General features: G+C 39.5%; 1 protein-coding gene across 2 annotated transcripts in view; it reads right to left on the bottom strand.

The window, feature by feature from the left end:
• Positions 1-13101, bottom strand: part of LOC107306238 (guanine nucleotide-binding protein subunit alpha-14) — a 52331-nt gene extending 39230 nt beyond the window's left edge. Inside the window, exon 1 of one of the 2 annotated variants that reach the window (XM_015849193.3) lies at positions 12697-13101. In XM_015849193.3, coding sequence (XP_015704679.1) covers positions 12697-12817 — 121 coding nt within the window. In that variant the 5' untranslated portion in view covers positions 12818-13101. Of the gene's footprint in view, positions 1-7402; positions 7516-12696 lie in introns of those variants that run through there. The other variant, XM_085529925.1, reaches the window with a different exon arrangement.

Here is a 13101-nt window from a genome sequence, read left to right as displayed (position 1 = left end):
AGCAGATGAATAAGCACTTTCAGAGATAAGCAGTGAATGCTTAAATGTGTACTGCCAAAGTTCAAACATCACAGGATAATTTATGAAAGTATTTTGAGTGCTGACTGAAATCAGTTATTAATGAAAACATAACTGAAATATGGTTTTCAGTACAGAGGATATGATTTCAAACTACAGTACTTAAAGAAATTATCATTTGAATCTTCCACAGAATGACAGCATATCCAGTTTTATTTTCCTGTTTTTATTTTACTGAAAATACATCTGTTCTGTATTCAAATATGATAAAAATTACAAGTACAAATGTGTAGGACACTTAGAAGGTAATGCCTCATATTTGCTACATATTTACTACATTACTATGGAAACTACAACAGATACAAAGAGCACAACGACACTACTTAATAAAGCAAATTCTCAGCTACTGAACACTTTCTTAACATAATCACCACCATTAGCTGTGCATTTTCACTAGTGATGTACAAGCGGCCTGCATGCTGCACTCATAAAAACCAACACCAGTGGAAGTAACCCACTGTTTGACAGCAGCTATGATGGCATTATTCCTAAGAAAATGTTGCCCATGCAGTCCATCTTTCATTAGGCCAGTCAGATGGAAGTTAACAGGCACCAAATCAAGAAGAGCTTGGTATCTACCAGTGAAAGTGGCAGACTGCAGAATGCTAGCAAGAGTAGAAAATTCATTACAGTGTAAGTTTACAAAAGGACATGGAAAATTTACAGATGCTAATTACAGTCATATTTCATCCACAATGAGCAAACATGCTAAATAAATTATTATTCATATGTGATGATGATTATCTAACAGGATGCTTAAAGAGGCTTTGGAGTTTTTGATAGAATGTTTTATTAAAAAAACTTTCCTATAATGACATACATTTTTTCCTACACTGTGGTAGAATTCAATCAACTGAAAACCAACTGAAACTGAGCACATTTTTTATTCTCAATCTTCCTCTTGCTGATGAATGACAGAATAATGTATTTTGAACTAAGAAATCCACTTTCTGAGGAGATTCTAATTTTGTGAGTCTGTATCTGGTATTTTCATTGTTTTCCAAATTCTATCCAAGATATCACAATATCCTATAAGAAATACGATGACGCCACACATATAATCATAAGTTAAACATGCTGACCACCTTTCATGTTTTAAGACACAAGAACTACATAAAGCAATAGAGTAACATTTAATGTTCAGAGTAGTGGCTTGATATGAAAAGGGCAACTGTGACATGTTTCCTAGGTTTTGTGGTTGGTTTTTTTTTGTTGTTTTTTTTTTTTTTGGTCATGCAACGTTTTGAATTCTGACTTCAAAGCAGAGCAGGAAACCAGATCATCAAAAAGTAATCCAAACATCGAGAACGGTACTGACTAATATCCTAACTTTAACAGTAAATGACAAAACAGAAACACTTTTGTTCTTTATTTAAATTGAAACCATCAAAAGAAAGATTTCCTGTGAAAGTTCCTTAGAGCGAACTAATTAAAACTAATTTGCTGGTTTTTGTACTAAAACCCACCAAACAGCATGGCTTTTTTCATGTCTCCACTTTGAGCCTTCATTTCAGTGTTCATGGAACATTTTCTATTAGTGAAAGAAATTTTCAATACATTTCTTTTTTAAAAAATGAAAAGCATACATCAACAATGAAGAAACGCTGTCAACTCTACACTACACTGGTGGTAACCACATGGGGTCTGGCTGCTATTTCCAGATAATTAGCCCAAGGGGATTTCCAGCTCTGTTGTTTTCCCCTGTAGTCCAAGGAAGAAGAGCCACTGTTCAGAAAACGATCATTCACTGTTTGTGCCAACAGTACTTCAACTTAACAGAAGCAGTCAAATGACTTGATTTTTTTTTTAAATTGCCACAGTAGAGCTTGTGTGTGTCCCTCTTCCCTCCACTGGTTTACACTTTATTACAGCGATGTTCCCCATACCATGATGTTTGGGTGTATGGCACAAACTATACCATAGACAGCTGAGCCCACAGAGTTTTAATCCAAGTAAGACTGAAGGATTTACTTTGTTTATTCTCTTAAAATTTTGGTCCCACATCCCTAGCTGAAACTTTAGAAGTTTAAAAATCGTAAATCAACTGAATTTGGGAGGTAGATGCAAATTCTGGCTGGAGTGAGTACAACAACTGAGGATGCATTTCTACCAGAAACTTTCTAGGATGGAAAAGACATGTTTGTACTACATATGTGTGATACTACAGTTGCTTTGTCTTTCACTTTACTTTAAAACCAAACAGTTGACAAGGTTCCTTGCTACAATCAATTCTTCCTGAAGGCATTTTAAATCTTTTAGTAACCGTACATTGTCATGTATTGCCAGAAGTACACGTGGCACTGGTGACAGCAAGAAAGGGGAGAGCTACAAGAAAAAGGAAAAGCGTCTCTAGATTGTTATATTCATCAGTATAAAATGGGATGACACAGACCTCATTCTTCCCCTCTATTCAGTACTGGTGAGGCCACATCTGAAATGCTGGACTCCCTAGTATGTAGAGACACTGGAGAGAAGCCAACAAATGTTCATGAAGCTGATTAATGAACTAGAGCATTTCTCATATAAGGAAAGGCGGAGGGAGTTGGGACTTTTCATCCTGGAATAGAAAAGTTTAAGGGAGATCTTATCTACGTGCAATAATAATAATACCTATGGTATTAAATAAATAAATAAATAAATGAAATCAATACTTTTCTTGTTGTGCCCAACAAGCAAATGACATTGATTGGAATCTAAAAAACTATTTTTAAACATAGGAAAAATCACAGAATCACAGAATTGTTGGGTCTGGAAAAGAACCTCCAGAGTCCAACCCTCCTGCAAAGCAGGCCCCAACAGCAGGCTGCACAAGTAGGCATCCAGGTGGGTGTTCAGTATCTCCAGAGAAGGAGAATCCACAGCTTCTCTTAAGCAGCCTGTTCCAGTGCTCCAGCACCTTTCTGTGAAGTTCTTATGAACATTTGTGCAGACCTTCCTATGCTTCAGTTTTTGGCCATTTCCCCTTGTCCTACTGCCATGAATTTTACCATGAAGGTGACTGAACATGCAAACAAGACACCAGAATGGTTGTCTCCATCTTTGAAGTATACTTGAAGTCCAACTGGACATGATCCTGAGCTCCAGGTAATTCTGATTTGAGAAGGGGTTTTGACAACAGCTCCATCTGACCTCAGGAATTCTACAACTCTGTGACCAGCTGAATGAAAACACAGCCCAAAATAATATACTAGTTAGATAAAAAGAATATGGACCTTGATTGAAAATACATGCCCCAGAAGAAAGGGCACCTTGTATAAAACCTCTCTTGACAGAAATAATAAAACTGAGATTTAAAAAGCTAATTGGGTCTCAAAGAGGACAAAAGAACATGAATGTCATCAATCCTGTGCAGTTCTAGGAATCAGGAGTTATTAGACAGCATAGCATCCTATCTAAGGAACAAGTGGTGACTAAACAGAAAGAGATCCCAAGAGGCTGAGCAGGATCAAAGCACATCTACTTCACATCCAATTCTGCACACCACATAAATATAGTATGGAGTTTTGGACCAAAGTTTACAAATTTTTTATTGCCATTCAGATATTTTTATTAGCATTACCATTTAATTAGTAATGACTAAAAGAAAACTAACAATACTAATGTCTGGATGTCATCTACTCTAACACCTCCTGCTGCTCAAACAGCGACACCTAAAGCAGGCAGGACCATGTACAGATGAATTTTAAAGATCTCCAAGGAGGAAAATATCCTTGACTCCCTGAGCAACCTCTGACAGTGTTCCACCAACTACGTGGTAAAAAAAGTGCATCCTGATGTTCAGGTAGAAAATTCTGTCTTCCAGTTGCTTGTTGTCCTGCTGCTAAATACCAATGAAAAGAGCCCAGCTCGACTCTTTCTGTGTCCTCCCTTCAGGTATTTATCAACACTGAAAAACAGATGCCTCTCCTTCCACAGACTAAACAGTCCCAAATCTCTCAACTTGTCCTCATAGGTTAAGTGCTACAGACCCCTGAGCATACTGTTGGCCCTGCACTGGGCTCCTTCCAGTACATCCACATTTGTCTTTATCTCTCATACTGCGGAGTTATGGGAACCCAAACTGGACACAGCACTCCAGGTATGACCTCACCAGGGCAGAGTAGAGGGGAGGAATCACTTCCCTTGATCTGCTGGGAATACTTTTCCTACTGCAGCCAAGAACTGTTAGCCTTCTTAGCTGCAAGGGCACATTGCTGGCTCATGTCCAAGCAGGACTCCAGTGCTTTTTCTGCAAAGATGCTTTACAGACAGTCCGCTGTCTGTAACAGAGTTCTTCCTCACCAAGTTTAAGACATTTCTTCTGAATGAGGTGCCTAACAGAATGTTTCTCCAGCCTGATTATGTCCCTCTTAGTGCCCCTCTGGTGAATCATCCACTTCCATCCAGTCTGTACCATACGCAAACTTGCTGAGATTACACTTTGCCCCGTTTTCTAAATCATTGGCGAAGATGTTAAACAGGGCCTCTTCTCGTGTGTAACTAGTGATAGAACTAGAGAGAATGGCCTCAAGTTGTGCCATGGGAAATTCAGGTTGGATGTCAGGAAATAATTCTTCTCTGAAAGAGTGGCCAGGCAGTGGGATGGGCTGCCTGGGGAGGTGGTGGAGTCACCAAACCCAGAGGTGTTCAAGGAACATTTAGACGCTGTGTTGAGGGACACGGCTTTGTTAGAAATATTGGTGATAGCTGGATGGTTGGACTGGATGACCCTGTAGGTCTTTTCCAACCTTGGTGATTCTATGATTTTATGATTCTACGGTACTCTAGCAGTACTAAAAGAGATATTAGTTGGGCATTGTACTCTAAGTCTGAAGTATACTCAGTACAGTGGAAGCCTGTTAGGATAAAATTAATTTACTAATTTCATAGAATCATAAAATATCTCATCCAGTTGGTAGGGACCCACAAGGATCATCAGGTTCAACACCTGGCTCCACACACTGCCAACCAGAATGTAACTACAACAGCTATTAGCAGCAGAAATGTGTTAATCTCCAAACGTTCTTCTAGAAAACAGCAACTTCAATTGGAGTCACATAGAGGTATACTTGTTCACAAATACAATATTTTCTGCAAAATTTGTGAATAGTCAAACTGTCTTCTAACAGCAGTAAAGTCTAGATTTCTGCAACTAGACTTCTTAATGATCTTATGCTAAATGCACACAGTATTGCTACATGATCTCCCTACCTCATCCAGTTTCAAAGCTCCTAATTCAGTAATATTTGAATCAAGAGTTGAAACATGCTGCTGGAATACTGTGCCACCATTCCCTCATCATTTTCTTCATACTTCCATCAGTTCTATGTACTCCAGAAATATTGTCTTGCAGTTAATGTCTGTAAATCCACTTACACTGGAAACTCAGAAGGTAAAAATTGCAATATAAAGACTAAAAATACTAAACATATTCCTTTGTTCAATCTACTTTTTACAGAGTATCAGCCAAAAAAAAGAAAGTTTGTGTAACATGGAGTTCCCCAGATTTCCTTTGCCTATATCCCTTGTTCTTCAACTGTTATTTTCTAATGCCTAGGTATTAAAAACAGTAAGCTATTGAGGTTACAGGGATTTGAAGTAGGAGAGGCAACTAAGTTAAACACTGGTGAAGCCTGTAATAATTTAAAAAATAATAATAATTAAAAAAAAAAAAAAGTATAGCAGAAAGAATCAACTGTTCAAAATAAAACAATACCAAATTTAAAACTAACCGTTTGTGTTATTTTCAAAGATAAGTTTATCTCACAAGAACAAATTTCTACTGAGCAGAATTTAAAAAATCTAAATAGGGTGTTTTCCACCTGTGACAGTAATGGGCTATTCTGCATTAAAATGGAATACAGTTTTGTAAGAAACTCCTGGCCTTTAAAATCATAACCATGTAATTCTGTACTTGGCAGAGTCTTGTTTCTGTTTTTATGCGCACATTTAAGTAAAGCTGTACTCTTGAGGTGACCTGAAGAACTTAGTGCCATTTTCAGAAAGCTCTCATGTCATAGGAATATCCAAATTCCCTTAAGTTTCTCTGGGCCTACTGGAGTTATTCATACAACAGACTTCTATGCCTGTTAGAACTGTTTACCTCCTCTCTTTGGACTTACAGCACATAAATTGTTTAAAAACAATTGCAGGTGTTTGAGATCTCACTGACCCATATTGTGAGAACACTGCTCTCTATAAATGCGCTGCCATCTCAAGATTTTACAGGGCTGCAATTCTTTTGAGTTTAATAACAAGTGAAAACTTTCAGCAAAATAAACTTGGGGCTCATATTCACAGTTTTCCTATCTAACTGGGAGGGAGAAAAGGCAAAAGTGCAGTACACGCATGCACAGCTGAGGTCTAGCGACTATACAGGTCAAGGCTGGTAGGAACTCTTCCTGAAAACAGGTCTGTAAGCTTTCTATTTTCAGATCCATAATGTTGGCATTTAACAGTTTCAATTAGAAATTAGGATCTCCTATGAGCCTGACCATTAAGGGCCTTCCGCTGAGGCCTCAGTGCCACGAAAGGTGCTTCTCAAAAAAATATGGGCTAGCATACACCTTTAAGACTGAAAAGTAAAAATGAAACAAAGAGTGAAGCATAAAAGCTTCCTTCCTGGAGAAAGAATGCCAAGTTTCTATATGAAACACATTTCCATCTCAAACACAAAGCTAGCAGTTGTGAAACAGATATTTCCTAAGGGCTAAATGAATTGTTTAGCCCTTCCTATGAAAGGGAACATAACAGGCTGGGAACTTATTTGCTTTTAAAATGTATTTATGATTGCAAGTGAACACTTGGCACAATTACCTCAGAAATATTTGAGACAAATATATATATATATTTAGTTGCAATTTACTTTCATAATTTGTGCACAGACTTTATTTACTTGAAGTATTTCGTTTCTTACTTAATTTTTCATACAGTGGCCGCTGACAGATATTTCCAAGACACTCTGCATGAATTACAGAATAGCTTAGATTTGAAGGGATCTTGACAATCACACAGTTCCAACTCTCAGCTGTGGGTAGGGCTGCCCCCACCAGTTCAGGCTGCCCAGGCCCCATCCAACCTTGCCTTGAACAACCACAGGGATGGGACATCCACTGCTTATATGGGCAGCCTGTGGTAGCACCTCACTGTTCTTATGAAGCCCTAATGCTTTTCAGGATAATGGAATACTATTCTATTAGACTTACGGTGAAACAAACAACACATTGCAGTTATGTAATACATCTGGAAACCCACTTTTAAAATTTTATTTAAGTATTGTTTTCCAAGAATTACTTCCTCCATGGACTATCTACAGTGTAATACAATAAATGAAGGCAAACTTTACCTCCAATAAGCCAGTTCAGCTCTAGGTCAATACAGAAATTAATAAAGGTCTCACTGTGATTCTAGTTCTTCAATTGCAGAGATGATTATCTAATATCAAGGAGCATTATTTCTGGGGAAAACAGCAGAAATTCAGTGTTAAATAGCTCAATCTATTACAGAAGTTTAATTAAATCAACAGATACTACAAACAGACTCATTTTTTCTTCAAAGTTTGGAAAACTAACTGAAAAAAAAAACAGCAGCTCTAAGCTCACTGCAACTTCCCAACATACATAATCACACTACAATTCCACAGTGACCAGAAAAGACACCCGTAAAGAACAACAGTGTTGCTATGCACAGTCGGTGGAAAGATCTCCTTACCTGTATTACTCCTGTAGAAAACACCCTACCAAACTACTCATATGGAAAGGATATAATTCAAGAGAGAACTCAGCACTGTGTGCTGAGAGCTTTGTCCGCAGAAAGAGCATCAGTGCTGAAAAGCCTGATGAATTGAAAAAGTGAAAATAGTCTCTAGACAGTTTAATTTTAGTTCAATTTTAAAAGTACACATATTTCAATTACCAGTACTGCAAGGCAGTATAGCTTAATGTATCCAGCCACCAAGAAAATTAAAGTAGCAAAAATTCCTTCAAGCCAGAGTATTCTCCTCCTTATAGTAAGATAAATAAATAAATGAGAACACAACCATTTAGATGATGTTAATCTTCCCACTGTTACTTCATATGATAACTCTTATTAGAAGAGCACAGATATTCAAATATGTACAAATTCTGACTATCTGGTGAACTGGAAAAAGTCACCTTTTTAGGAGCACATTGGAGAAAACAGCACCAAAAATCACACCTAAAGAAGTTTTCATTTGTGTCTTGGTTTTTGTTTACAAGCATGTATGCCTAATTTGTACTTGAGCTTAAAGGGTCTCAAATTTAGCTTTTCTAAAATTATACTTAAGAGAAACTAGATTCTAAGCCCAGGATGAAATTTTGTTCCCTTTTGCCTACTTTTTCAGACACATAGAAAAAGTAGCATAACTGAAACAAAAACACCACAGTGACAAACAGATGAAAGCAAACTGAGCAAGTCATCTTTTTACCACTTAACTTCTTTTCACTCTGCTTTTCATAATACTTGCTTTAAGTTGAAAGCTTTCAGTGGAAAGGATTCCCACCCTATGCTGTGCTTTCAATATCCAGTTCAGTAAGAAAACTGCAAATGGAAGTGACAGAATATTCATTTCAAAGTTTACCATGCTATAATTTTCATTCTGGGTTAACTACATGAAGGAAACTCAAATGCTTAAGGAATTCTAATATAATTATTTTATTCTAATCCAAACTCAGATTTTACAGGCTTTTCATAGCAGGCTGCCATAAACCATCACTTTCATTTTTCAACTATGTCTTACAGTATGTTCACCTCTGACATTTCAAACTGCTTTCCACAGACACTAGTGGAAGACTTCAGAAGATATAACAGGTCAGACAAAAGATACTGATTATTTACCCTATATTTTAAAGAAAGAAAATGAGATCCAGTCAACAGCCAAACATCAAATAACGAATGTGTCCAAGAAGCAGAAGAGGGCAAAGGTAACAGCTGACAATCTGCTAGACATACTGAAATACTGCAAATAAAGTTGCACATGCAAAATCTTTATCTATACTCTCACAGCATTCTAAACATAACATAGAGTTGAAGCCAGGCACAGAAAAAAGCACTAGGATATAAGTGAGCTCACAGGCTGCTTAACACAAAGGTTAAAAGACATAGCCTAAAAATTGTGTGAGCTACTGTTAAGCTTCAGGAATTAAGTAATACAGAGAATGTAAATTTCAATAATAAAAGTTGATACGACCTAATTTTATTTTACCTTATTTTCTTTTTTGTTATTTCATTTCATTTTTCTATCTATCTCCTTATCAATGGAATCTTTCATCACAGCCCTGTAAATCGCAAGAGAGATCACTTCACTGGCTGCAAATAGGTAAGTATTTGGGTAAAATGGTAGGTCCCTGTAAATTACCAGTAGTTCCTCTCCTCTGATTTCCATGCATTTTATTGTGTTTTGATTTTAATTTTAGAGCCAGATTTTACTTGCTTGAATCAAATGTAAACTAGATGATCAAATCTTGTTCTGGGATTCCATGAATTATTTGTTCAGGTTAGCTTCTAAAGAAAATAATTATGTTGTTTCTTCTCAGAAAGTGCAATACATAATCAGAATTTCAAGTGATAACAAGCACTTGTTCGAGCATCAGCTTTCTCTAAAGTCAATTCTGCCGTTTCTCTATTTGCAAACCACTAAAATGAAATCATTGGATCATAGAGTTTGAGTTGGAAGGGACACCTGGAAGCCATCTAGTCCAAATACTGAAATAAACAGGGACACCTACAGCTAAATCAGACTGCTACATCAGAGCCCTATCCAGTCTGCCCTTGAGTGTCCTCAGGGATGGGGCATCCACAACATCTCTGGGCAACCTGTTCCAGTCCCTCATCATCCACACCATAAAAAACTTAATCCTTATATCCAATATAAATAACCCCTCTTTTAAGTCTGAAATCATTCCCCTTGCCCAGTCACAACAAATCCTGCTAAAGAGCCTGTTGCCTTCCTTCTTATAGCCCCCTTTAGATACTTGAAAGGCAAAAACACCTCAGAGCCTTCTGTTCTCCATGCTGAACAGACCCAGTTCTCTCAGCCTGTCCTCCTAGGGGAGGTGTTTCACCCCTTAGAGCATTCCTGAGGCCCTGCTCTGGATGAGCTCCAACAGGTCTGCCCTCTCCTGGTACTGAGGACTCCACACCTGGATGCAGTACTCCAGGTGAGGCCTCACCAGCGCAGAGTGGAGGGGCAGAATCACCTCCCTTGACTTGCTGGCCATACTTCTTTTGATGCAGCCCAGGATTCATTCTAAATGTTCAATTTTGCCTCTTACTTTAAATTCAGATGAGATGTTGATATCAGACTAGTTGATGCAGTCTGGCAATATAAAATAGCCAGTACAAGAATAGCTCTGCTAAAGACTTGGTAAGATAGACTTTATCACCTCTAGATTATTTCCTTTCTATATGACTTTCTACCCCATGTAAATTCAAATCACTTCATCACAGAGAAGCTCGTTATTCCTACACTCAAAAATAGTTGATTTTAACACATTTGTAAATATCACCCAACTGTTCTCCTGAGCTGTGGAACAGAAAAAAAAATTAACCATGATGATAAATCTAGAACTTGCCTATACTGAGAAAGATAAATTTACGTTTTCTGTAGAAATGTGATTATTTCTTTTAGGAAAACAGAAGGACCAAGGTGATTTCTTGCTGCTGCTATGAATGTCACCAAGTGCTTTATCCACCTGTACAGAAGTTCCTGTTTAGGATAGTATCTTTTTTTTTCCAGATACCCAATTACAAGAAATAAAACTAGACTGATTCATACCGGGTTGCATTTGAATATGCTTAGAAACTCATTCTTTTGTACATTTTATAGTAAAAGTGAGTCCAGATCCCACAAAAGATTCTGTTACATGCTTAGCCTGTGATTTCTCCCAGGGCTTCTCACATTCAGTAGCCAGTCAAAATCTGTTCTTTCTGCACATGTCTTGTGTATACTCCTCTGAGAAAATGCAAAACCAGTGCTGGTCCTTCACTACTTCAGGAGCTCTGAAATGTATTATTCATTTATTCTGTTAACGTTTGTTTGAAATGCGAAGATACCTAAACAACTACAGCAATGCACAGCAGCAATGACAGATACCTCTAAAACTTTGATCAAAGCTTTATTTTGTCTTCTGGTCTCTCTTTGTGCCAAATAATGGTCTAAAATAAGTGGGGGGAGGAGGTTAAGAAAAAGTGGTTCATCCATGTGATACAATTACTGTAAACATTTCCAGATGCTTCCAGAAAATAAAGGCCTATGGCAGCTGGTATCTCAGACTTGTAGTACTCTTTCAGTGAAATCTGTCATGGCGTAGCTGGATCTTTCTGCTTCCAAACAGAAGTCAATGTACTGCCAGTCAACTATGTTGATGCCCAGTACACATTTCTTCTCATTAAGAACTAATGACTCTGCCTGTCCAGCACGGCCCTCTCCACACTTATAAAAATGCAGGCTGTAAGAAAATCTACTTGAGGTGGCCACAGGAGCCTTCTGAAGGACCAACTGCACTGACTCCCACTGTTCACAGGCTGCTGCTTACATACAACATACTCATAAGCAGCACTACCTATCTTCCTCATGCATAGAGACTTTTCATCAAAAATTCATTTGCAATGACAATTTAAGTATTCCTTCTGTGTACTTCAGGAAGATTTCTGGACAAAAATATATCTCTCCTCTTAGGTATATTAAGTTGTTTTTCAGCAAATGTGCACACTTCCTCTAACAACAAACCCCTTCAATCACAAACCCATACTGCTGCCTGCAGGCAGGTTCGTTCTGTAAGCGGTCTCAGTGCTATGCAGCAAGATGAGTTCTTTCCAAAGTCCGCTTTCTCTCTCAAGAAGCCTGGAGCAGGGGAGCAGAACAGGAAGAGGCATGAAACAAATGTTTGTGGGCTATAATAAAAACCAGTGTTGGAAAATAAAATAATAAAATAAAAACTACCATTCCCCAGTACATTTCTCAACATGAACTAAGCTTTGAAAGTATATGACACCCCCTTTATTAGCACACTGATGTTGTGTATGCACCCGGGCACAGTGAAGAAGAAAATGTCATTTATGTGCTTCATCTTATCGGACCGATGACTGAAGAGGGATGTAAGAGGTATGCATAACCAAGAGACACAGAGAAGGCTGGATAGGCACTGGCAGTATCCTGCCTCTTTCTAAACTAATATTATGAGCTTTTGAATGGGAATCAGAATATCCTGAGTTGTAAGGGGTCCATAGGGATCATTAAGCCCAACTCCTGGGCTCACAAACTTTGCAGACACTCCCAACAAACCAAAGTTTGGCAGCTAAATCCCATTCCTTATAAATATTCACAGCAAAGTTCAAAACATTTATCAGTCTTCCCCAGAGACCTGGCAGAAAACAAGTAGATATCAGCTCTGACGGCTGCATCAAAACACTGCACACCTCCAGCCCGGCACGCGGCGAAGGCCAGCACGTGGCAGTGCGGTACGTCAGTGCTTGGGGTTTCCTTTTGGCACCGCCCGGCCGGCCCACAGCCGCATCGCTCGGTGACACGGCCCCGGGAGCGGCTGCCTCCCGTTCTGCCCGCCGCTGCCCACGGGTGCCCCGTGCGGTGCCCGCAGCCCCGCGCCGAGCCGCACTCACCCAGCAGCAGCAGCTTCAGCTCTCGCCGCGCGTCCCGCTTGTCGCGGCGCAGCTGCCGCTCGATCTCAGCACTGATGCGCTGTGATTCTTTCTCGTCGGCCGACAGGCAGCAGCCGGCCATGGCCCGCCGGTGGAAAGTGCCTCCGCCCGCTCAGTGCTGAGAGGGGCCGGCGGGACGGGGCCGGGGGAGGCGCCGGTGGGGGGGAACGGTGTCCGTCCCTCTGCTGGGGGTACCTCTGCCTTCGGGTCAGAGTGGGAGCTGCTGGCGGGTTAGGGGCTATCCCTCTACTGTTGGGGGCTATCGGGTTTTCGTTTTGAGTTGTTGTGCAGTCAGCTGCCTCTCGTTCCCTGCCGAACCTTGTGGTTACGTCCGAAAGTTTACTTGCCGCCCCGCCCCGCCCCCCC

The sequence above is a fragment of the Coturnix japonica genome, chromosome Z (genome assembly GCF_054131305.1).
Source record: "Coturnix japonica strain WE chromosome Z, WE-NBRP24, whole genome shotgun sequence".
Taxonomy (NCBI): domain Eukaryota; kingdom Metazoa; phylum Chordata; class Aves; order Galliformes; family Phasianidae; genus Coturnix; species Coturnix japonica.
Note: the sequence above shows the minus strand (reverse complement) of the source record. Positions and strands in the feature narration are given on the sequence as shown.